At 46.0% G+C, this 27579-nt stretch overlaps 1 protein-coding gene across 2 annotated transcripts in view; it reads right to left on the reverse strand.

Annotated features, from left to right (window-relative positions):
• The window catches only part of LOC142472300 (cholesterol 7-desaturase nvd-like), a 61682-nt gene that overhangs the window by 23825 nt on the left and 10278 nt on the right, over positions 1–27579 (reverse strand). For both annotated transcript variants that reach the window (XM_075579302.1, XM_075579301.1), the window contains exon 2: positions 20660–20848. In XM_075579302.1, coding sequence (XP_075435417.1) covers positions 20660–20848 — 189 coding nt within the window. The remainder of the gene's footprint in view (positions 1–20659; positions 20849–27579) is intronic.

The raw sequence follows: 27579 nt of genomic DNA on the forward strand, positions 1-27579 counted from the left end.
TGAAGGGATGGGGCAGGGGGGGGGATGGGCAGGGGAGGTGGGGGAAGTGGTTCAGGTCACTAGTATTTGCAATCGTGGGGCTATTACGTCAGAATTAAGGGGTTGGAGTCCCTCAGATATGCAGTCGGTATTTCCATACTCAGTAACACAAATTTACTTTGTTTTCTAGTTTCTAGCCATCATGCATTTGGCAACTACTGTGAAATAGGTAAATCAGTTTGCTTGCAGCCTTCGACATATCTGAAAAGGGTCTTCCCAAAAGGACGCTCCATGGATCTTGCATGTTGTGTAAGAACCTATGATATTAATCTAGTTCTAATTTCCCAGAGGGGACATTTTTGGGCAGGTCCACCAGATGTGGACAGCATTCACGCCAACATCCATCAGGACTGGAAGGGTACATACAGTGCAATTTGGTTGGGGCTAAATACCATAAGTACATTCTTTTCTAAGAATGTTCCGTGGCTAATGTATTGATGGAAGTCTTTTTTGCTGACTGCCGTGTCAGACCAGTTGTCCATATTCAATTCTTTGCATAGATCTTTATCCCATAGGGACAGATACAAAAGACAAGTATATACACCCAGAGACAACATGCGATATACTGTAGATGTTAAACAACGGACACGTGAGGTAAAATTACAGGTTCTCAAAAGGTGGTTTGGGATCTAATGGGGTTCTGTGATTTCACAAAATGTTTAATACGACGGTAAGCCAGGAACGAGCTATGGGGCATATATTACTACTTAATTTAAGTACTTGCAGCGACACCCTCCAGGAAATCCTGAATGCCAACCATCCAAATTTCTCCAAACTAGCGAATACCTCTGCCTTTATCTCTGGCATTAATGAGTGGTTAAAAAAAAAAAAAAAAAAGTGGTGTCATTGGGGATGTAGTTGGGGAAAGTGGATGTTCATTTATTATGGTCTTAGGTTTCACACGTCGAAAGTATGGAGTGATTAGAGATTTTTTTTTGATCTAGAGGTTTGGGCATCAAAATATCCCTGAGTCGTGCTGGTTTCAATTGTTTGAATATCGTTGCCTCTATCAACCCATCGTCTGTTCCCTGAGCTATCATGCCAATGGATTAGCTGGCCTATTTGTGCCGCTTTGTAATATTTTGAACTCCTACACCTATTGTACCGGATTGTTGCAGGATACAATTTTTTTTTTTAATTCTGAGAGGTTTGTGGGTTCTTTTTTTATTTATTAAATTCCTTCTGGGGTTTAGTAAGGTCGCAGTTTGGGACCTTAACTGGGAGGATGTGGAAATAGTAGAGGATCTTTGGAAGGATGGTCATCCAAACCAAGACAACTCAACCTCTCCATTTCGACAGGAGGCCTAGAATCTTCCTGTAGAGTTCAGGGTAGTTTTTGTATAGTGTGTTGGTGAGAAGTGATATTGATCCCTAGGTGTTTACAGTAGGATTCACACATGAAATTTAGTTTTAAGAATTTCGTAGTTTGGGGAGATAGGTTTGATCGTATAGCTGTGGCTTTGGATCAGTTTATTTTAAAATTAGATATCCCGCCAAAATCTATGAGGTCTTTATATAGATTGGGGAGCGATGTCAAGGGATTACCAAGGGTCAGGATGATATAATCAGCAAATGGTCCTAATTTATATTGGGACTGATCTATTATAATTCAAGTAATGTCAGAGTTTGCCCAAATTGTGTTAGCCAATGGTTCCACTGATGGGGCAAACATATGGGGGGAGAAAGGGCGCACAGTGGACCCCTCTGTCTGGTTAAATTCTGAATTATAAATTGGAGATGACCGATATCCACTGGTTGTTACTTTAGCTGTGGGGTTCAAATATAAAGCTTTCATCCCCATAAGAAATGTAGGGCCAAAATTTTGTTTTTGTAGAACTTGAAAAATAAAGTCCCAACTTAGTCGGTCAAAAGCCTTTTAGGCATCTAGACTAATTACAACCGATGAGGTCTTCGTTTTGTGAATGTGATGTATGACATTGAACAATCTCCTTGTGTTATCCCAGGCCAGGCGGTAAGGGACAAACCCAACTTGGTCTGTGTAATGGGAGACCAGGTATTTACACCTTTATAACGGGATCAGATCACGGAGCAAAACCAAGAACTAAAACAAATTGTGATTTATTCCTTTGAAACGGATGTACACACGATGAATTACAATTATACAGAATAAAACACACTTACTGGGGGGCTGGGCTACAAAACTAACCTTTCCTAGTAGAAATAACACAGAAAACAAAGTCTTTAGGTTGACCGGGAGTTACCTGCAAAAGTCCTAGAACTCAAGTCGGCATGAATTACCAAACGCCACCGCTGTATCTCTTCCGGAGCTGCCCAAATCCATTGACCGGGAGAAGGGACCAAACATCCTGGTACTCTATTGGGCGAGTAGTTCCAGCTGCGACCTCCATGTTCTCTTTCCAGAACTTGGCCCCAAAAAAATGGAACTTAGAAAATTGTCTTGCCTTGAAATCTCTGAAGCCGGCTCGCGTCTTTCTCCAAGAGCATCTTTTGATGATTTTGAATTTGCCGCTTACTTTGGAAACTAGGATATAAAACTAACCTTTCCTAGTTTCAAACAAACAGCAAAATAATCTAGGTCACTTTTCCTTCAAATAGCCTCTTCCTTCTGGGATCTTGTAACTCGACACAGCCTCTGAGAAATTTAGACGATTTACTCAGAGCTGGGAATCCTTGGATCACACAATGAAACTTATATGGAACTGAATCTCAGGTGAATCTCTCCTCTCCAATGACTGCACAAACTTTTAAAACAATTCCAAGCCTAATCTGTATAATTTGCGGCCAATCTTTGGCGTGGGAACCAATCCCTCTACCTATATCCAGACTCTGCCAGTCTCTATAGACCCTGGCAGAGGGCTTCAGTATAGCAACTGAGCATGTGCAACCAAGGTCATCTTCCCCCACTTGTCACTTAGCATATGCATCCTGCCTTCTTACCGGGTGCCGCTCAGTCTCCTTCACCCCTGTGTGCTAACCAAAAGGTTCAACACGTCTATTTCCTTGCTTTTGAATCTGACTCTTGACCTGAGAATATGGCCACTACTTCGCTATCCTCAACAAATGGTGCGCACACCTCTAGCCTTTCCTGCTAACAAAAGGGATCACACCTCTAGGACAAATGTCCATTTGATCTAGTAATATCACAAGAGAAGCTGCACACCACAAAAAACAAATAAGATACTTGCTGATACCGGTGCTCCTGGTTCAGGGATATCTGCCTAGAACATCCAGCATTGGAGAAAGTAGAAAGATCCAGGGCAACTTCGGATTTGTATAGAAAAATGTAATTCAGCACAAAAACTATTTTGTGCTGAATTAAATTTTTGTATACAAATCCGAAGTTGCCCTGGATCTTTCTACTTTGATCTAGTAGCCATAAGCACCCTCTGAGTCTTTGCAGGACAACCGACATGTCTGATTTAATGCATAAAGTTTAAACATATTTTAATAAAAATCTCTCAGCTTTTATCACCTAGCTGGAGTGTACCCTGAACCCCTATACCAGGCTCAGGGTGACTTGGGCATTAACTTGCACCAAGCATAATTAGATTGGTCTAAAACTATACATTTCCACTTTATTCAAATGTTCTAAGTCTTTTGGTGGGAGAGAGAGAGTGAGAACCTAGGGCTCTATGCACAAAGCGCCGAAAAGTTTTTTTTCGCCACAAAAAGCCTTTGGTATTCAGAAAGCGCAGATAAGTGGCCAAAATCGCTATTTTTTCTTGCCGAAAAAAAATTTAAGCCATTTTTCAGCACCTTTGGCCACTTTTTAAAATCGGCTGTATTCTAGTAGCCCCGATCATGTTTTCGGTGCTTATCGGAGATATATATATATATATATATCATATGAACCAGCCCAAAGACCAGTAAGGAGACAGCAACCAGCAAGGAGTAATCCAAAATAAACAGTTACACGAAAGCCAATGTTTCGGTCTCAAAGGGAGACCTTCCTCAGGGTCGTGCAAACACCAACTAGCAGTGACCATACTTATATACCCACACCCCAAGTGTAAAGAGATAAAAAAAAAAAAAAACAATCACCAACAACCTGTCATTAAACACATGTTCAACAGCTGAGCACCACACATCAGTAACCAATACCTGGACCGGGAAGGAGCCATCTGGGTCCACGAGCAGAGGGAATCAATCTCGTGATCAGAGCAGCCTGCTCTGACGTCCGCAACTTGCGACCTGGGTCCACGAGCAGAGAGAATCCATCTCGTGATCAGAGCAGCCTGCTCTGACGTCCGCAACGTGCGACCAGTGCTGGGAGCTGCAGCGCGTCACCTGACCTGCCTGCGTGTCATAGGGCAAAGAGTGAGCCGGGGTGCCAATAGGGAACGGAAGTGCGCACTGACAAAGCACACAGAACCCGTGTGAAGTAACCCTGGCAACCTAGGACGCCAGCACACAGACATCGCAGGCGCAGTAGTAAACACTGTTAGCAGGGGCGACACTGCACCCACGGCACCAACACAAGGCAGACATACATACCCAAAAGACTGTGGCTAAACTATTGTTAAATAAAGCCACTGGATGAAGTCATAAAGGTACCAGGGGCCCCAGCTGCACAATACATAATAAATAATGACAATAAAGAAACCATGGGAGTGACAATATGCAAGGGAAGTGAAGCTATGGAAGAATAGTGACAACACACAAAAACATGATCAAAAACCAAAGCAAGCAATATTCAACATGCAAGGTATAGCAACCAAATTACAAAAAACAGCCCATTTTTAACTCTTCGTTCAGTCCACCTGGTGCCAAGGTGCGTAGTTCATAAATGAGCCTGGTCTTCTGTTGTAGCAAGATCTTACCCCTGTCCCCACCACGCGTGGGAACAGGGACCTGAAGAATAGGCATGTATCTAAGCGTTGCTAGAGAATGTCCCTGTTCTTTAAAGTGTCTCGCGACGGGGAGACATTTAAGGTCCATGTCATCACCACCACTCAATAGGGCTTTCCTAATTGTAGTGCGGTGCATGGCCATCCGCTCTTTTAACATCCTCATGGTTTTACCAATATACAGGAGTCCACAAGGGCATCTGATGTAATACACAACGAATTTAGATTCGCAAGTAAGTGCCTGTTTGATTTTGATAGGTATGCCACTGTGGGGGTGATTGTAACTCGGGCCCAATTGCATGGACTGGCAGTTCGTGCAGCCATGACAACGATATGAGCCTGGTTTCTTGGCCAGCCAGGTTTTAGAGGTGGCATATTTCTCTACGGGATCAGATCCTGTCACCATATCCCCGATGCTAGGGCCACGACGAAAACAGAACGTAGGTTCCTTGGCGCATATGCCCATCCTCTCATCATTCTCCAAGATCCGCCAATTACCCCGGATGCATCGCTTCATATCATTAGAGGCGGTGCTAGCTATATTGAGTCTGTTGGTCTCCGGCTTTCTGGACACTGGTGTCAGCAATACACTCCTATCAATCTGTCCCACCTTTTGTAATGCAAATTGGATGTCCTTTTCACAGTAGCCCCTCTCTCGGAAGCGTGCAGCCATCTGTACCAAGGCCCTTTCGGTCTCCTCTGGATCAGTTGTAATCCTCTTCACTCTTAGGAGCTGTGAGTAGGGGAGACCCCTTTTGAGTGGTAAGGGATGATGACTTGCTGCACACAGTAATGAGTTCTTATCAGTGCTCTTCCGGTATACTTTGGTAGCCAGCATGCCCCCAAGCTGCTTGAGGAAGTCCTTTGTATCCTTAATGTATGAACCCATGTTGGCTACCAGTGGCTGCAGATAAAAATCCACAAGTTGTGAGGGAGGATGGCATAACGACCCCCGGGCTGAGATGATGGGTCTGCCCGGAGGTGCCACACAGGACTTATGTACCTTAGGGAGAGTGTACAGCACTGGCATTGCTGGATGATCTTGAGTCAGAAATGTACTTGTCTCCTCTGTAATCCAGGCATTATTAAGGCAAAGATAGATAATACCATCAATTTCCCTTTTATAGGCTGTCGTCGGGTCAAGCAGCTCTTGGTGGCGCATCACTATAGACGACTGCGCTGTTCAATTTCTGGTCTGTAATATTGATAGATGAGCACAACAATCCCCCCACCTTTATCCGCAGCCCTCACAATAATCTCTTTGTTGTCCCGTAGTTTTTTGAGGGCTGATTGTTCATCTCTGGACAGGTTATGAAAACTCGTCTTATGGTTCTTCAGGATGTTGAGTCCTTGGTTAGCAGATTCATAAATGTGGCAATGTTCGGATTAGTAGAGTGAGGATCAAAGGTACTCCTAGGCTTAAATGGATTCATCTCGGTGCCACTGGATAGATCGTTCATTCCACTCTTGGAGAAGAAATCTTTCAGCCTCAGATGTCTGTGCAATCTGTACATATCAACCTCCCACTTGAAGGCATCTTGGGTGTAGGTAGGCACAAAGGATAGGCCCTTTTGTAAAACACTAGTCTCGGCACTAGTGAATTATCCGACAGATTGTATATCACCGTCTCACCGGCTGCGTCTTGGATCCCCTTGTCGCTTTGCCTTTGCGCACGGGATATCGCCGATCTCCGGCAACCTCTCCTGTTGGTTCTCCTTGTGTAACACCATGTGGAGGTATCCTGGCCCGACCACCGTCATCTGACCCTAAAAAAGGTTCCATAGGGGCACTGTCCGGAGCATCAGATTGATCCGTTTCACTGGTGGTGTATCCCATTTTAGCTGCACCACCGTGCTTGGACCGTGACTGGAAACGGCATTGCGGTCACTTCTGGCACCAGTGGTGTCCCCAAGGCCTAGTAACCACCGGTATACATTCCGCTCCTTGTAGTCTGCAATCACCTGTCGGAGCTTTTCCTTTTTAAATTTGATAAGATTGGCCCGATATGTATCCACCGTGGTCTTAATCTTATCAGTCCAGTCCGTGCCTGTGTCTGCCGCTAGGGTCCCCCCATGTTTGATGTCTAACAGGTCTATATCCTTCTTAAGTTTTGCAATTTATTTGCTTGCTTGATCAATGACCAGGATCATCAAGTCGAACGAGCACTTGTTTAAAATGGCTATCCAGCGCTTACAGAACTGCACATCATACCTACCTATAGTGGGTTGATTTTTCCCCCTATAGCCTCTGGGCAGCATCCTCTCCTTGTGATAGTGGGACAAGGTGACCCCATGTAGAAAAAAGTCCACTTCACGTTTCTTTAATTTGATAAAATCATTGAAGATGTCCGCTGCCTTATCCGGACCCACCACAGATTCAAACGACTCCGCAAAACAGATCTGTGCCACCTCTGCATCACTGAAGCCAGCCACATCCGATAAAGAGGAGAACATTTCAGTGATATCAGCAAATTCCTCCATAGAATATATAAACAAAATGTCACATACAGATAATAAAGATAAATGGCTGTTTCCGTCAATTGATTCACTTCCCAGCTGTGCCACAGAAGAGTTGGGATGGAGTTCCCACGCTCTGATTGGCAACCGTACCATGTGAGGCCGGCCATGTTTCTTTTCATGACATCTTAAAGGCAATTGAAGCAAAGCCATTCTGATTGGCTGTGCTATCATTGCCTTTAAATTACGTAATTTTTTTTTTCTCGGCCAAAACAAATCTCGTCTCATTTTGAAGGCAGACGCCGAGGATGAAGGACCTCCAGAGAAGAAAGAAGACAAGTGCGTGGCCGAAGACGACAAGAAGACCCCGGAAGAAGATACAAGAAAGAAGAATACAGATGAAGATGGATTACAAATAGAAGACCCCTGGATTGTCGTGTTTTATTATTTTATGGTTTATTATTTTATGGGTTCCTGTGCGTGGATTGGTTCGAGAGTAAGCTGTTCAACGGGAGTCGGTGAGTGGGTCAAGTAATGGTAAGTGAACTAAAGAAATTTAGTGCGGCTCAGCACGGTCTTTTTGACCATGGTCATGGCCTAAGACCCACTGTCAAATGAAAAGATGCTTAGCTGCAATCTCAGCGCTGTAGCTCTTTCCCTTAAGGAAACCTAATTTTCTTAGAACCAAAAAACGCTGTAGGCACACTCCCAGGGCTGTATCCCTTTCCCTTACTGAAACTTGGATGTCGGTTTCATAAAGTTTCTCACAACGTAATCTATAGTGGGAGAAACCTCCCAGAACCTCTATACTGATTCTGGGGTACCTGGGCATATACTGGGGGACCCTCACTAACTTGGGGAATCCCAACTGTACCAAGGATATACAAATCCCTATGCCCTCATTTACCTTTCTGGTCTGTGCTGAAGCAGGGAAACCTGACGGTGAGTCGCGCAACTGTTTTCAAGGGAAGATTTTGACCTGAGTGGTGTCTATATGTCTTTGGGAATAAGACCTGATTCCCGGATACATTTTCGGGGTGGCCAGCAACTCTAGGCTCCGATTACCTAGACACAATCTGACAACACTTTTACCGCAACCCCCCTTGAAACTCATAGCCTGAGAATCTTCACTGGTTAGCACTCCTGGAAAGGTAAAAAACACAAATCTATTGTCATACAATACATTCATCGCAAGTACAATACACAGGTTGAAGAGCTGACAATCTAAAACCTGAAATAGGGCTCAGAGGTAACCAGCCGGGCATAATCCCTTTATTGATGACCTGGTTACCCTTTCACAGTCAGGATGTACCAAATTAGGTAGATCGTTGTTCAGCCAAGACTGTTGCATACATTTTTAAGTCAGTATTTAACAAGGAGATTGGTCTATAACTGGCACACGTCTCTTTTCCTTCTTTCTGGATCACTACGATCATAGCCTCAGACATGCATCTAGGGTAAGCAATACCCAACAAACTGATGAAATAATGGAACCATGTATTGTAAGGTACAGTAGGAGTGTTTGGATAATTTGTTTGTAGTAGCCATTTGAGAGGCCATCAGGGCCAGGACTTTTATTGCTTTTAAGCGTCTTGCCTTAGATTTCCTCAGTCGTAATAGACCTACCTATTTCTTGCCTGAAAGCATTTAACAGTAGTGTTGGATGTGGTATATGAATCGATTTTGGATGGTAATCGCCAAGTTTCCTTGGTTTGGTTTGGTTGCTTTTTCGATTTTATTTTTAGTAGGCTTGATTTTATTTAGGCTTTCCAGTTCTAGTTCTTTAGTTAAGAGGGAGGTTTGTTTTATCCTGATCTTATGAGAAGCTATATTAATGCATACTCCCCAAATAACGGCATTATGCGCCTTCCAGAGGGTTGAGGGGGTTACATCATCTGTATTTATTTATTTCAAAACGTTTTTAATAGTATTTTCAATAACTTTTCTAGTGGTTGGTTTGCATAGTATGGTCACATTGAGTCTCCATTTAAAATGGCCATTGGGACATCCCAATTCCATGAGAGTTAGGCTGAGTCCATGGTAACTGCAGCCGTGCAGAGGTGCGCTGAGGCTGAGGGAAAGCGGGTACTTTTCCTGGCCTTAGTTCGCGCGCCGTCCGGGGGCGGGCCAGTGACGTCACAGAGCTGGTTCGCCCTCATTGGGCAAAGCGCTCACGTGACCGGCCCTGTGCTCCCGTGAGCGCCGAAACTAAAAAAAAATTAAGAGCTACACCTCCGCACGCCCCTACTAAAGCCGCTTTTATTGCGGCTGCAGGGGCTCACTGGCAAGCGTCAGCGCGCCTCAGCACGGCTCAGCGCCTAAGCGCTGATTATGGACTCAGCCTAACAGGGGCAGTAAGAAGATTTGGATTTTCAAGTTTCTTGGTCTACAAGCAGAAGTCTGTTTTTGGGAGGGGGGTGGGGGGGTTGTATTAAGTCCTTTTACATTGTAGGAAAGACAATTAATTGATATTGGTGTGGTGTTCAATTATTTGCCATGGTTGGACATGTTTTGCCAGAGGAGATGTCTCATGGGAGGTGGATAACGTCTGGCTTTGGATATAGTGAGTGACATCTGTAATTTGGATTGTTTTACACTGCCATTGAGGAATAGGGACAGGTGGGGTGGATGTGGGGGGGGGAGACGGACATTTTATCACATGAGGGAGGGGGAATACAAAAAATAATTGTTTAATCTTAACAGGTGAACAGCTTTATTTACTTGTGTCGAGAGGTGCACCCACAGCACCTCAAAAAGGTGGACACCCCCAAGATCTGAGTTACGAGCATGTAGTATTGGGTGGCCTCAAGCCAGGCGTCACACCCGCAATCAGATGCGGCCTCTGTTTGCAGGACCACCACCCTAATGTTATGGCTAGTGGAGGTATGTGTAGGAACCTTATAGGTGTCAAACCTATAATCGAAGGGAAAAACAAAAACTTGTGGGAGGTGAGAAAGATATGCTAGATGGGCCTAATTTTAGGGGGCTCGAAAAATTGAAACACTAAATTGTGCAGAAGAGCGATCAATTTGGTAGTTTTAGTAATTATCTAAACATTTAACCATCGTTAGCAAAAAAGGCTTTACATAAACAGGGTTGTACAGCTGGGTAAGACAGCAACTGAGTAAAGTTGATAAATTAGGATACATCTGATTCTACAAATTTGATTGTGTTGGAAATTCAAATAAAATTTGTTTACTCAAATGCTATTTGTGTGGCAGATAACATCTGCATCTTCAATGGACATGCCCAGTTGAATATGCATATTATTTCCAGTTCATTAACAAGTATACAGTGCTTAAATGAATTTCAATTTTATTAAAATTGATAAATGAAGTGACATCTGGATTTAAACAAAAACAAAAAAACGATGGTTCAGGAATTTAAAACACACTTTAGTACAGCACTATTAAATTGTCCAGGAGTGACTAATTTCTAGTGATGTACCGGGTACTACCTGGCAGCTTTTCAGCTACCCGGAAATTACACGGACCCGGCAGCTGGAAAGTGGACCCGGCACCGGGTATCCGGGTAATGTCAGGGTGTCACGATGACATCAACTTTTATCAACACATTTATATTTCTGGGTACTTGATTGAACAGAACAAGTTGCAAAATAAATTGTGATTTATTTCCTTAATAGACAAACACACGACATCTGCAGAATACACTTAAAACCACACTCACTGGGATCAGGAAACAAAATAAATTGTCCTGGGAACGAAAGAAATTGTCCTTTGCGTGCCAGTGCAAGAAATGCAGCCTTGGTTTTAAAAGTCCTGTGGTTATGTGGTTATTAACCCCTTCACTCCTGGACTGGTTGCTGCTTTACTGGAACAAAGTCTTGCATCTTTACATCATGGATTAAAATTCAAGAATCACACTGGGAAATACCTGGGGAGCCACAGTTATAGACTGGCCAAAGCTATCTTTAACATGTGGATCCAATCCCCTCGTGGGAAAAAAAACCCACGAATAGCCAAGTGACCCACAATTCATAAGACCGGTCAAAAGGGCTGTCCGGTGGGCAGGGCGCATGGGTCAGGTTGATGCCCATGCCACTTAACATACCTGGGCTACGCCCATTTCTTGGGGCCACTGTGTCTGGTCTCTGTCTTAAAGGTGTCAATAGCCTGACATCTGCTGTGCATCTGTATGCCAGTATTGTATGGGTCTCTGGGTCTTTTCATATTTGACACTCTTTTAGACAGGGGGACTCTAAATCTGTGGGAGCCTTTTGAGGCTCCATCATAAAAATAATTACAGCCCTTTCAGGCTTGGTCATAAAAATACCGAAGCTCAATCACCCATATCACAGCTGGATGTCCAAGTAATTCCTGCTAAAACTTACAAAAAAATACCGCCTGCCTTACATTTAAGATCTTCTATCATGTGTTGGTTAGAGGGTATGGCAAGCAATGCATTTTGTCTTTTACCCTCGCAGACAGGGAATGGCCTGCACATGGGGAATAAAAATGGTGGGGACAGAGCAACAACAGTAATGCATGGCAAATCAGGTATTAACCCTTTCCTCCCCGTCACACCTCCCCCACAAGACGCAGGGACTGCCCTGACCACCCCGTCCGGTGGCTGGGCTGACCTGCCAGCTCTTGAAGTTAGTAAGTCCTGAGGGCTGTCCTGGCGGGAAAGGCCATCAGCATTACCATGCTCACTTCCCTTCTTGTGCTGGATGGTGAAGTTCCACTCCTGTAAGGCAAGACGCCAGCGCAAAAGTTTAGCATTTTCCCCCGACACCCTCTGTAACCAACTCAAAGGATTGTGGTCAGTTATTATTGTGAAATGTCTGCCATACAAATAAGGCTGTAACTTCTTTAGAGCCCACACTATGGCCAGACACTCCTTCTCAATGGTGGCATATGCCACCTCTCTGGGCAGCAGTTTGCGGCTTAGAAATACTACCGGTTGCTCATCGCCCTCCTCCCCCACTTGGCCGAGTACAGCACTAATGCCAGAGTGAGGCATCAGCCTGCACCAGGAACTTTTTTGCATAGTCTGGAGCAGCAAGTATAGGAGCGCTGGCTAGTGCAGTCTTTAATGCCTGAAACGAGACCTCACAGGCAGGAGACCAGACTACCAGCACAGACTGTCGCTTCTGGGTCAAGTCAGTCAGGGATTTGGCAATGGCGCTATACTGAGGGACAAACTTCCTGTAGTAGCCTGCGGTGCCTAGGAAAGCCATGACTTGCTTCTTGGTTTTGGGAACGGGCCACTGCACTATAGCTTCCACCTTAGCTGGTTCTGGCTTAAGATGCCCGCCACCCACCCTGTGCCCTAGGTATAATACCTCTGCCATCCCTACTGAGCACTTGGTGGGTTTCAACATGAGTCCCGCTTCCCTAATCCTGGCTAGCACCGCAGCTACATGCACTAAGTGTGAGTCCCACGAATTACTAAAGACAGCAATGTCGTCCAGGTATGCCCTTGCAAACCCTTGCATACCTTCCAGCAAGCGATTGACCAGGCGTTGAAAGGTAGCCGGTGCATTTTTCATCCCGAATGGCATCACTAGAAATTCATAGAGGCCACTTGGGGTAATAAATGCAGACCTCTCTAGCCTCCTGGGTCAAAGGGATCTGCCAGTACCCTTTACTGAGATCCATAGTCGTCAGATAACTTGCCCCCGCGAGTTCATCTAACAACTCATCCATGCGGGGCATGGGGTAGGCATCTGACACCGTGCCCGCATTGAGCTGCCGGTAGTCCACACAGAACCGGGTGGCTCCGTCCTTCTTAGGCATCAGGACTACCGGACAAGCCCAAGGGCTCTGGGACGGTACAATTACCCCAAGGGCCAGCATCTCTTCTACCTCCCTCTCTTGCCCTTCACCTCTGCTGACACTCTATAAGCGTGCTTATGCAGAGGTCTCAGATCCCCTGTCAGCACTGGGTGTTCTGCAATGTGTGTCTTCCCTGGCTTGTCTGAAAACAGAGCCCTATACTTCTCTAGCATAACCCTGGCTTCTGCTCTCTGCCTGACACTCAGCTGAGTCCCTATCTCCACCTGCTCTATGGTCCCTCCCTGCCTAGCCTCCCCCAGGAGATCAGGCAGAGCATTGCTCGCCGGATTCCCCATTGGTTGGCTGCAAATGGCCAGCACCGACGCCACACTCTGTGCTATGTACTCCTTCAGCATGTTGATGTGATAAGTCTTATTTCTCCCTCTTTCAGCATCTACCTGTACAACATAGTTGCACTCGTTCATCTTTCGCAGTACCGGATACGGTCCCGACCAGGCAGCCATTAATTTGTTCTCCCGAATGGGCTTGAGAACAAGTACCTGCTGTCCTGGGATGAACTCTCTGCTACGGGCATTCTGATCATACCAAGTCTTCTGCTTGGTCTGAGCAGCCCTAAGGTTGTCCTGTGCCAACCCCATGAGCATCTCTAACCGGTCTCTGAGATCTATCACATACTGAAGCACAGACGCATCAGTAGTGGTAGTCTCCCCTTCCCATCCCTCACGGAATAGGTCCAGAGGTCCCCGTACCCTGCGACCATATAGCAGCTCAAAGGGAGAGAATTGCGGCACCTCTCGGTATGCAAACAGCAAATGCTGCAGGTGAATCTCCCAGTCTTTTGCCTCTGCCTCTATAAATGTTCGCAGCATCTGCTTCAGGGTACCATTGAACCTCACAAAGTCCGTTGGTTTGGGGGTGGTAAAGGGTCGTGCGCTGGTGCTTCACCCCGCACACCTCCCAGAGACACTGGAGCAATTCACTCATGAACTGCGACCCCTGATCGGTTGGGATCTCACTAGGGAAACCTACCCTAGAAAAAATGGCAAACAGAGCTTTAGCTACTGCCCTAGCATCAATGCTGGCAAGCGCTACCGCCTCAGGGTACCGGGTGGCAAAATCCACCACCGTGAGAATGTAGCGCTTTCCTGACCAGCTGGGAACCATGAGGGGTCCCACGAGGTCCATAGCTACCCGCTGAAAAGGTTCCCCTATGGTAACTGGTTCAGGGGTGCCTTCACACGGTCACCTGCCTTACCTACTCGCTGGCAGGCATCACAGGATCGGCAGAATTCTGCCGCCTCACATGATGCCCCCGGCCAGTAGTAACGCTGCAACAGCCGGGCTCACGTCCTAGCGACCCCCTGATGCCACGCTAGTGGAATGGAGTGGGCTACCCGCAACAACTGCTGCCTATATTCCTGGGGTACCACTAGCTGTCTCTTCCCCGTCCATACCTCATCTAACCCGGTGGTCCCTTGCTCTCTGTATAGGAGCCCGTGGTGCCACAAGAAGTAATCAGACACCTTGCTTGGCTTAGACTCGGACGCCCGCAGTCTCATGCCTGCCAAGCTGGGATCAGATCGCACCGCATCCCTAAACTGGGCACCTAACTCTGGTCACCCCCCGGTCACATCTGAGTCAGGGGGACAGGGAACAGGTACAGGAAACAGTAAGTCAGTGTCAGAAAGCGACTGAGTCTGGCTTACCTGTCTGGTCTCTGCAGAGTGTAAAACAGAAATTGTGAGGCGCTACTAGTGAAGGTGAAAATAAATGAAACAATTAATAAAGATATGTGATATATATATAAAAGTGCTCAAATATGATAAGAATGGCAAACTTTGCTGCTCAACCCTCTTTGGAGAAGTTCCAGTTTTCTCCTTTCTTGAAGAGAAGCTTGTGGGGAGCGCAGGTATCACCATGTATATGCAAAGGAAAAATATATAATAGTGTGGTATATCTAAACAGGTACAGCAGTCAACACAGGAATCATGAATGGGAACTCACATTCTGCCAGTTGTAATACAGCATTTGAAACAGCAATAGATGCAGTGGATGAATTCAGCACTGTGCAGGGGTGTCTGGCTTGTAGACCCTCCCTGATGTCAGCAGGACAAACCCTCAATAGAATGAAAAAGACGACTCTAGTGCAACATTGTATGTTCACGAATGATATATTGAAAATAGGCAATTTCTATTGCACTTACATGAGCAACATGTGCTTAGACACATAAAAATCGATGCGCAGCATTGGTGTGTGTCATCCCCCTCACTCCCGAAGTTGCGTCACTTCCGGTCCGGCCCGTCGCGTCACTTCCGGTTTCGTCGGCGATCGCAGAATGGATCAAAACGGGTTCTGGGGTATGCTGGTCACACATCTGGACTGCTGCAAGGTTCACTCAACGCGTTTCGCTGGCGTGGCAGCTTCGTCAGGGAACAGTAAGTCAGTGTCAGAAAACGACTGAGTCTGGCTTACCTGTCTGGTCTCTGCAGAGACTACTGGAACTGTAGGTCCCAAATGCAGGGGGACAGGGGCTGGTTCTGCTGCGATCCTTGCTGACTGGCTCCTGGTGATCGCTGCAACAGGTGCCAGCTCAGTGGTAAAAACACAGGTAACGTGTCCTAGGTCGTTACCCAGCAAGACCTCAGCATCTAACCCAGGCAAAACCCCCACCTCCCTCATGCCACGTCCGGCACCCCAGTCCAAAAAGACCCGGGCAACCTGGAGTGACCGTGGTCCTCCGTCTGGCATGGTCACTTGCATCCCGGTGCCCGGCAGCAAATCCTCTGGCCGCACCATATCAGGGCGAACGAGAGTCACAGTGTCACCGGAGTCTAGCAAGCCATCCGCCTGCCGGTCTCCGATGGTCACCTTCCGCAGATGCTTCTGCCAGACATTGTTGGGCTGCATGCCGACTGGAGCAACCTGATGTCCCCCGCTCTCAGCTGCTGGTCCTGAGGTGGCAAGTGCAGTCTCTCCGCTGGGCATCCCTCTGTGGGCTGGTTCCACGGCTGTACTTGGCTCCTCTGTGTGTGCCAGTCGCACACGGGCGACCGGCCTCGCAGCTGGTGAGCGTTGCCCCTGATGGGGTCCCTTGGACCGGTCCCGGTCCGGACAGTCTGGCCTGAGATGCCCGACCTTGTTGCAAGTGTAACACCGCCTCTCATGCTTGAACTCTGCAGCCTTGGGTGTGCTGTTTACTGCCGCAGGCTGGTGTGTCCACGGAGGGGTAGTCTTAGCGCCCTGGGCCGCACGGCCCGCTCCTTTGGGTGCTACAGGGTCCTTTATTGCAACTCGGCTGGCCACATACTCCTCTGCCATTCTCGCTGCATCCTCATAGGTCTGAGGTTTATGGTCATAGACCCATCCCCTCACATCTGTGGGAAGCTGCTGCAGCAGCTGCTCTTGAAAGAATAAGTCCAGCAGGGTATGGAATGTTGTAACCCCATACCCCTCCACCCACTGACTGCCGTGCAAAGCCATCCTACTGGCATAGGTGCTGTATGACTCCCCGGGGAGTACTACCCCCATCCGGAACTTGCCCCTGTAAGATTCTGGGGTCAGGGCATACTGGGTTAGCAGCTTGCTTTTCACATGACCGTAGTCATCGGCATCCACGCGTGGAATACCCATCACAGTCCGTTTGGCTTTGCCAGATAACAGTGGTCGCAGTCTGACCACCCAGTCCCTTCTTGGAATTTGGAACTGGGAACACTGCGTCTCGAAGTCATTCAGGAACGCATCGAGGTCATCTGTGCCATCCACGAACTTGCTGAAGTTGTGATGATCCGCCCGGGAAAGACCTTGTTCCCCATTTGCAAGGTAGGAGTTGTGGGTTCTTCCGAGCACTGCTGTCAGGAGCTGTACCCGCTCCGCAGTGCTAACACCTGTTCCCCATGTAGCCATAAGTGCAGTGATCCCAGGGATGGCACACTCGACAGCCGCAGCCGCTACCTCATCTGCAACCCCTGGCGCCAAGCCACGCACGACCGGGGGGTCACTAGCACTCTCCTCATGTCCTTGCAGCCCCGGAGTTGGAGGGACCTCCTGCACTCCGGGCTGAATAGCGTCAGCCAACACAGCAGCTACGAGGACTTGCCCCTCTGGTAGGACCCTGCGGTCCTCATGATGCTCCAAATCCTCCTCCAGTTGTGCCTTTGACCGCCCATCTGTCGGTAAGCCATACCTCGCACATCTCTCCACGACTTCCTGAGCGATCGCTCATGGTGCCTTCGGAGTATGGGTGAAGGGAACAGTTAAGTCTCTCGTGCTCTTTAGAAGTGTGTGTCAGTTGCTACTCGTCTGAGGAGCACGCAAGCTACAAGGTCCTCACTATATTACAGAGCCCGCAGGAAACTGCAATATAGGTTCAATCAGTATACCACCAGCTGCCACCAGTTTTTTTAAAAGCTTGTCACGATGACATCAACTTTTATCAACACATTTATATTTCTGGGTACTTGATTGAACAGAACAAGTTGCAAAATAAATTGTGATTTATTTCCTTAATAGACAAATACACAATATCTGCAGAATACACTTAAAAACCACACTCACTGGGATCAGGAAACAAAATAAATTGTCCTTGGAACGAAATAAATTGTCCTGTGCTTGCCAGTGCAAGAAATGCAGCCTTGGTTTTAAAAGTCCTGTGGTTATGTGGTTATTAACCCCTTCACTCATGGACTGGTTGCTGGAACAAAGTCTTGCATCTTTACATCATGGATTAAAGTTCAAGAATCACACTGGGAAATACCTGGGGAGCCACAGTTATAGACTGGCCAAAGCTATCTTTAACATGTGGATCCCACGAATAGCCAAGTGACCCACAGTTCATAAGACCGGTCAAAAGGGCTGTCCGGTGGGCAGGGCGCATGGGTCCGGTTGACGCCCATGCCACTTAGCATACCTGGGCTACGCCCATTTCTTGGGGCCACTGTGTCTGGTTTCTGTCTCAAAGGTGTCAATAGCCTGACATCTGCTGTGCATCAGTATGCCAGTATTGTATACATTATGGGTCTCTGGGTCTTTTCATAATTGACACTTTTAGACAGGGGGACTCTAAATCTGTGGGAGCCTTTTGAGGCTCCATCATAAAAATAATTACAGCCCTTTCAGGCTTGGTCATAAAAATACTGAAGCTCATTCACCCATATCACAGCTGGAAGTCCAAGTAATTCCTGCTTAGACTTACAAAAAAATACCTCCTGCCTTACATTTAAGATCTTCTATCATGTGTTGGTTAGAGGGTATGGCAAGCAATGCATCTCGTCTTTTACTCTCGCAGACAGGGAATGGCCTGCACATGGGGAATAAAAACAGCGGGGACAAAGCAACAACAGTAATGCATGGCAAATCAGGTATTAACCCTTTCCTCCCCGTCACACAGGGTAGTTGAAAAGTATGTCTTACTTACCTGTTGGAAGCCCGCGCAGACATCTGAACAGGTAAGCAGAGGTGCGGGGGCAGTATCAGTCATGTGGAGGCCGCGCAGGAGCTGCAGGACTCCACACTGCACTGTGAGCTGGGACAGCCGGCTGTCCAATAGGAAAGCTTCTTCTCCTGCTCCGGTCACATGGCCCCAGCTCACAGTGCAGTGTGGAGTCCTGCAGCTCCCGCGCGGGCTCCACATGACTGATACTGCCCCCGCACCTCTGCTTACCTGTTCAGATGTCGCCGTGGGCTTCCTCCACCCCAGGTAACTTTCCTCCAGTACAAACAAAGGGATGTGAGGCGCTACTATTAAAGGTGCAACAATAATATAACTTATAATTTGTGATTATTTAACGTGCATATATAAAAAAAAAACGGTAGACTTTGCAGCTTAACCCTGAAGGGGAAGTCCAATTTCCCTTTTGTTGATTGTAGGTAGAAGACTTGTGGGAAGCGCAGGTGTCACCGTATGTGGAGAAAAATATATATATAGTGTAGTCTATTCAACAAGAAAAAACAATTGAAAAAAATAGCAAATGGGGACTCACATTTTCGCAAAAAAATACCAGCAATATGAAAATGATGTGGAAGACTTGCTAGATGAGAGGTGCCAAACTTCAACAGGATATGCCCTCAATGAAAGAGATGACACTCTTAGTGCAACATTGCATGTTCACCATAAATAACATTTATATAGCAATATAATTTGCACTCACATTTTGCACAATGTGCATAGACACATAAAATAAAGATGCGCAGCTTCTGGGCCACTTTCAGCTCCACTCTCGAAATCGCGAGATCGAGTCGCGTCACTTCCGGTTTTCGGCCGTCGCGTCACTTCCGGTTTTCGAGCGATCGATTTAGATGTAAATCACGATTCAGAGGGGGTTCAGGGGTCACACCAATGCTGCTGCTGTTCACTCAACGCGTTTCGCTTGTCCCCATGTCGCGATTTCGAGAGGAGCTGAAAGTGGCCCAGAAGCTGCGCATCTTTATTTTATGTGTCTATGCACATTGTGCAAAACGTGAGTGCAAATTATATTGCTATATAAATGTTATTTATGGTGAACATGCAATGTTGCACTAAGAGTGTCATCTCTTTCATTGAGGGCATATCCTGTTGAAGTTTGGCACCTCTCATCTAGCAAGTCTTCCACATCATTTTCATATTGCTGGTATTTTTTTGCGAAAATTTGAGTCCCCATTTGCTATTTTTTTCAATTGTTTTTTCTTGTTGAATAGACTACACTATATATATTTTTTTCTCCACATACGGTGACACCTGCACTTCCCACAAGTCTTCTACCTAAAACTTTCCTCCAGGCCAGGTAAGTGAAAAAGCGGGTAGCCGGCGCCAAATCCTCCGGCTACCCGTTACAAAAAAAAAAATGTAGGACCTGGTCCAACACTACTAATTTCTTTATCTCATGCAGCTGATAAACCACCACAATGTAAAGCAGGGAATAGCAACTACACTGGCGACACACTTTATTCGAGCTCGGCTAGTCCCACGAATTCGGGTATACCCGGGTGTATTGAGGTTTGTGACTGTTTTCTGCCCGAGTGCATTGAGGTATTTTTCAAGCAGGGATTGAAGCATTTTATTCCCGCTGGCTGCAATACTGCACAGTATATATATAAATACTGCATTACAATTCATGAATTTATGCCATCTGGTAGACACGCGAAGCATTGCAGCCTATTAAATCCTAATCATTATCATTTAACAGATCAGCCGCCCATCAGCCAGGCATGAACCCAGGCTGGGAAGGCAAACACAACGGGGCTTGTCAGAGGTGAGGAGCGGCGCATTCCAGGTATCTGCCAGGTACATACCGGGTATTTGCTCGAATAAAGTGTGTCGGTGCAGTATTATATAAAGGGCAAATGTCAATGGCCACTACTTATTAGGCTGTGAATCCTGTTCGCTGGGCAGGGAAATTTAAGTTCTATTCACTCCCCATCAGAGCTTGATGAATCATTGCACAAATGTGCTATATGGAGCACAAAGCATACAGCCATGTGGACTTTTTATTGCTTATATGATACTTGCACTATGCAGCCAGTTACGAAATTGTAAAATCTGCAGTGTTCCACATAAAGGACAAAACAGCTCCAGTATATGTTAAGTAAAGAATAACTTGCCTTTTTCAGCATAAGGTATTTTGGCACATTTACCATCTTCTCCACGAAACTGCCACCCGTGAAATGGGCATTCGATACAGTCACCCACCACTTGGCCACCTACTGCAAGGTTAGCACCCAGGTGTGGGCAGTATGCATCAACTACATACACTTTGTCATCATTAGTACGATATACAGCAATTTGTTCACCTGCATTTAAAAACACAATTTATTATTATTATTAAGCCCTTAAACACAATATCTGGGGGGGGAAATCTGGCAAAAATAGTCGTTACTTAATTTAGATATTGCAATAGATTATAGAATATGCAAGAGAAGACACTCCTTTGTGTTGGGTCTTATCCATCTTGGTGCCCTTCAGGGAAGCGAGTTACTGATGTTTCTCAACTCGTATAAGGAGGACTGGGAAGGGATTATTTAATGGAACAAATTTTTAGATCCCATTTATTTTTGGAACAATGGAGAAGACAACGTTTCAGATCCAGGTCGGACCTTTCATCACCTCCCGAAAAACAACGTTTAGATGTTTATACATGTTGCAACATTTATTTGAATTTCTAATTTTTAATGTTATCAGTGTAATCAAAAATCCATTTAGACAAGCAGCTTCTTAAAACCATTTTACAAAAAGATGCTTTAAGCATTTCAGTCTAAAAATATCTGCAGTCTTTTGATAAAACATGTGCACACTAAAAGTAGGTTATCAAACTTGTTCAAGCAACATTTTAATCAAACTTATATTGTAATGTGTGAGAAAAAGAAATGACCCCGCATCCATGAGACAAATTATGGCAACTATACAACCGACAAGGCAAATTTAGATGTAATCATCTGTCGGTGGTGCTATAAGGGCATAGATTATTGCAAAAAAAGAAAAAAGAGCCCCAATAAAAGCACTCTAGTATGCCTGACAATACAAAACCACAATGTTTATTGAAAAATGTCACAGAACATAAAGTTAAAATTAAAGTACAGAAAATTTAAAACAAGGCATGGATCCCCTGAAAGGTGCAGACTTGATTAAACCTCTGATCAGGGAGTTACCCTGAAAGACAATACAAAAGTCTAAATAGACATATGAATGCTGGAAAGTACCTGACAGGGTGTATATAATAATAAAGCTACTAACAGACACAATACGGTGGCTAAATGAGGTGGCTGATACACCGAATAGCAGAATACTGCAGTCTCCCTAGATCTGGGGACAAATGTAAAGCATAACAATATCAGCAGACTCACTGTGAAAAACACATGAATAGTCAAAAAAAGCACACCTTAGTCTGTAGCAGCAGATAAATGATACTTCACCTCATGACAGGTACTCAGCACAGTCTGTGGAGGAGTCAAGGAGCAAAGCTCACAGCACAAAAATGGAACAAATTTTTAGATCCCATTTATTTTTGGAACAATGGAGAAGACAACGTTTCAGATCCAGGTCGGACCTTTCATCACCTCCCAAAAAACAACGTTTAGATGTTTATACATGTTGCAACATTTATTTGAATTTCTAATTTTTAATGTTATCAGTGTAATCAAAAATCCATTTAGACAAGCAGCTTCTTAAAACCATTTTACAACCAGATGCTTTAGGCATTTCAGTCTAAAAATATCTGCAGTCTTTTGATAAAACATGTGCACACTAAAAGTAGGTTATCAAACTTGTTCAAGCAACATTTTAATCAAACTTATATTGTAATGCATATATCTATTTATATAGCGCCAAAAGTGTACTCAGCACTTCACAAAGAAAACAGTACAGGGAATTATAATACAATAAGTGCAGCAAAATCAGACAATGGGAAAGGAAATCCCTGCCCCGAAGAGTTTATAATCTTAGGCCGAGTCCATAGAAGGACAGGCCGTGCTGAGGCGTGCGGACGCTCAGCGCTGAGCCCCTGCATCCTCAATGAGGGTGCCTTGAGAGGGGGCTCGCGCGCGAGCGTGCTCAGGCTTTGGAGTTTTCAGCCGAGCGCCAAGCTGTTTTTCAGCGCGCTGTCGGCTGAAAACCTCCAATGAGAGCGGGGCTGCGTCAACGTCACAGCGCCGTGACGTCGGCGCCGTGACGTCGACGTCAGTGCGTCGCGGGCGATTGGCCCAGCGACGTCACTGCCCCGCCTCCCTCAGTCTCCCCCCACCTCCGATCGCGGACGCTGGCTCGCCTGTATGTGCATGGAATCGCACAGCTTCTGCAGGCGAGCCTCAGCGCGGTGCAGCACGGCTCCCCCCCTCTATGGCCCGGGCCTTAGAAGCTTGATGGGGAATTTACAGAGAGAGCAGGTGAGGGAATAAGTGCTGTAGACAATGGGTGGTAGGAGTGACTGAGTATGGGACGGTAACCATGAGTGCAGGCTATTGGGATGTTTGATTTGTGGGGCAAGTTTTAAGATTAGTCAGTATTAAAATGAGTGGGTTAACACAATTTACAGGGGAAGAGATGGCAGGGAGGCATGGGTGAGATCAGGTGTGTATGTCTGGGTTCAGGATTAGGGGAGATCCATAGCAGCAGGAAGGAGTAGATAAAGGGTGTGAATAGAGGATTTGTGTGGGTGTTTTTTTATTGAAGAATAAAGAAGTTGCTGGGAGAGAGATGTATAAATAATGATGCAGTGGGGAGTGGGGAAGTTGGAGAGAACAGAGACGTACAGTTGGAAGTTGGAGAACAGAGTGAGGAAACAGTAAACAGAAAAAGCAATAGGGAAGGCATAGTGAGATGCAGGAGGAGAGACTTCCCAGGTACTGTTGGCTACGGAGAGTACAAATAATCACAGCTTTTCGAAAGTTAAGTTTTCACAGTTGCAAAGTTGGTGTGCAGAGTCCAGATGTTCCTCAAATCTTCACCTCCAATTTCAACTCCAAAATTAACTCTGCCAGACACTTTAAATGTGACACAGCCAAATGGCATCACAGCCTAGATGGATTGTCTTAAATACTCTAAAACACAGGCACTTGACTAACAATTAAGGGAGGGTTTTGCCTAATCAACTCACAGAAACATACCAATAGTTAATTAAATCTTAATTTCTCTTGCAATTGACGATAGGAGAATTCAGCTCACGAAAACATACCCCAATAGTTATGCCCCATATACCATAAAATCCTAACTTAATGTCTCAATATTTGGTTAGACTAATGACACTTTGAGTTATGCACTATTCCACGTAAACAATCACAGAATTTCCTTTCCTATTGTTTGATTTTGCTGTGCTTATTGTATTATAATTCCCCATACTTTATTTTGTGAAGTGCCGAGTACACTTTTGGCGCTATACAAATAAAGACATACAATACAGAATAAAAGCAGTTTCTACAGATTTTGTAGCAGCCCAAGTTATGTTACCAAGTCATAGTGGACTAGATTTATTAAACTGCAATAATGTGTTTCAAATATCAGTTATTCAATATCTGTTGATAAACAGATCCCCTATTCACTAAACCCCATCATGCTAAATAGATAGATCTTCAATTATCGCATTGCGTTATTGCCACAATATTTTTACTAAACCACATGGAACACGTGGTAATTATTCCAAAATTAGATATTCCCTAAACTGTAATTGCCCCTAAAAAGCAGAGTCCCATTAATGTTGATAAATATATACGCTCCATTATATTCTTGTTCTATATGGTGATTCTCCATACGATTATTAGCACTGATATGGCCATCAAGAAGAGTTTCAGTAATGCTGAGGTAATACTAGATGTACTGCAGGAATCTCCTGGTCAACATGCCAATTATTCAATGGAATGTCCTTACCCGTTACCGCATTTGTGCAAGCAATGTATTCAAATAATGAATTGCATTTAAATATGCCTACCGTGTGAAATTAAAGATATTCTTTAATTTATTTCTAGTTTAAGGATCAATTTGCCCTCTTATTCGCTCACCCCGGATCAGCTGCTTTGGCACATATAGAATCATCGCTTAGTCTGCAAGTGTATTCCATTCAGACAAAACCTTTCGGTACCATAACCAGGTCAGGCTCTCTCCCCTCCCCCCCCCACCCCCGTTATTTAGGGGTTCCATATACTGTACCACATTTATTAAACTATACCTATAACAAAAATGTTTAATTACCAAGACTGCTTTAGGTAATAACCGATGTAGTCACTGTAAAGATAGACTATATACATCTACAGTGGTAGCCATTTAGTCTTGGCAAATATTCTTGGATAGCTTTCTAGACTAAAGTGCTACCATATTTGGCGAATCTACAGTGCAACAGAGACTTTAGAGATAGTCATTAGGGCATAGAGGCAATGTTTTCTATTAAATTTGCACTGCAGTTTTAGACATGCCATGATCAAATTCTAAAATGGTTTCCCCATTAAAGCATTGATTTAGAACTTGAGAATATGAAAAATTATTACTTAACTTCCTATATTAAGATATCAACTTTATCACTAAAATACACTGTAGATACAATTATTAAAGGAAAAATAACTTTAACATGTCACTAAAAAGGTATTTAAAGAGTGGCCTTGTTGGAATGGCGTAAGAATATAAAAACATCAAAATGTTTGTAAAAATTGGAATGGACTATCATCTGTGCTGAAGCAGGAATATCCTGAAAACCTGACCTGTGTGGTGGTCCTTGAGGACAGGAGGTGGCCACCCTTGCTTTAACATATTCCAGTTGCTTTAGAGTTATTTTTACAGACATTCCTAGGTGGCCAATAGCAAGCAAAAACGGATTAAATTGTGACCTCCTATTGGCTCCAGTGCCGCAGGAGATTTAAGCTTTCATATTGTTCACCCAGCCGAGTATGCTACCGGTAGCACATGCACAAGTAAATATCTCGGGAAGGAGAGCTTTCCCGTTACTGAAGTTGTATTGTATTGTATGTCTTTAGTTATATAGCGCCATTAATGTACATAGCGCTTCACAGCAGTAATACACGTGGTAATCAAATAAATAACAGATAATATAAATAACAGATCATGGGAATAAGTGCTGTAGACAGTAAGTCCCTGCCCCGAGGAGCTTACAGTCTAATTGGTAGGTAGGGAGAACGTAGAGACAGTAGGAGGGCTCCTGAACGCAGTTCAGCTCCAGACACCCCCTGTGTTCCAACTACAAGAAAGAAAAAACCTAGGCGGAACTGCACTTTTAAGCAGATACAGCTAAACCCCGTTATAACGCGCCTCGCTATACCGCGATTCAATTATAACGCGGTTTTCCCATGGCTCCCGTTTAAAAAAAAAAAAAATTTTTTTTTTTTTTGCACACTGCACACACTGCACACACTGCACACTGCTCATTGCACACACTGCACACACTGACACATTACACACACACTGCTCATTGCTCACACTGCACACACACTGCACACTGCACACACACTGCTCATTGCTCACACTGCACACACCTCACACTGCTCATTGCACACACTGACACACTGCACACACACTGCACACACACTGCTCATACTGACACACTACACACACACTGCTCATTGCTCACACTGCACACACACTGCTCACACTGACACACACTGCTCATTGCTCACACTGCACACACCTCACACTGCACACACACTGCTCACACTGACACACACTGCTCATTGCTCACACTGCACACACTGACACTGCTCATTGCTCGCACTGCACACACACTGCTCACACTGACACACACTGCTCATTGCTCACACTGCACACACTGACACACTGCTCATTGCTCACACTGCACACACTGACACACTGACACACTGCTCATTGCTCACACTGCACACTGCACACACACTGCTCACACACACATACACTTATACATAAATCAGCCTTACCTTACCTTGGGGATGATTTTTGAGGCATGTGGCTGCAGGGTGGGGGTGGTGCTGCGGTGGAGGGGGATGATGGCTGCTGCGGGGGCCCCCGATGCTGCGGGGGCTGGTGGGATGGCCCGGTGCAGCGCAGGGGGGCATGGTGGGGGGGGGAGGGCAGGACGACCCTGCGCTACGGCAGGGCCAGGGGGCCCTGTATTGCGGCGCGAGGGCCCTGTGCTGCGGCGGGGGGAGCCGGACCGGAGGGGAATCCCCCCTCCCATCACGCGGTGACAGGGGAAGCGGAAGCCGGAGGGGCATCCCCCCTCCCATCTCCTGTACCGCGGTGGCAGGGGAAGCCGGAACCGGAGGGGAATCCCCCCTCCCATCTCCTGTCACGCGGTGGCAGGGGGAGCCGGACCGGAGGGGAATCCCCCCTCCCATCTCCTGTCACGCGGTGGCAGGGGGAGCCGGACCGGAGGGGAATCCCCCCTCCCATCTCCTGTCACGCGGTGGCAGGGGGAGCCGGACCGGAGGGGAATCCCCCCTCCCATCTCCTGTCACGCGGTGGCAGGGGGAGCCGGACCGGAGGGGAATCCCCCCTCCCATCTCCTGTCACGCGGTGGCAGGGGGAGCCGGACCGGAGGGGAATCCCCCCTCCCATCTCCTGTCACGCGGTGGCAGGGGGAGCCGGACCGGAGGGGAATCCCCCCTCCCATCTCCTGTCACGCGGTGACAGGGGAAGCGGAAGCCGGAGGGGCATCCCCCCTCCCATCTCCTGTCATGCGGTGACAGGGGGAAGCCGGGACCGCGGGGTAAATACTATATGCACTGATGCGGCGGCCATTTTTTTTTTTTTAAATTAGCGCGACCCCGTTAGTAACGCGGTGGTCTCGGGGTGGACCCCGAGGACCGCGTTATAACGGGGTTTAGCTGTACGTATAGTAGTGCTAAACAATACAAATTAGAAAATTGAAATATGAAATATGAATTGAGAAATTCACACATTTTCAAGTATGTTGAGGGAAGGCAAAGGGAGATCAGCAATTTTCCCAAGATCACATATTGAAAGTGGCCTCGATTGAAACTGTACCGACAAAATTGTTAATTTAAGGTCATGACCATTTTATCACTTTGCAACTCATCACTGGCGTAGCTTGTCA

The sequence above is a fragment of the Ascaphus truei genome, chromosome 21, assembly GCF_040206685.1.
Source record: "Ascaphus truei isolate aAscTru1 chromosome 21, aAscTru1.hap1, whole genome shotgun sequence".
Lineage (NCBI taxonomy): Eukaryota > Metazoa > Chordata > Amphibia > Anura > Ascaphidae > Ascaphus > Ascaphus truei.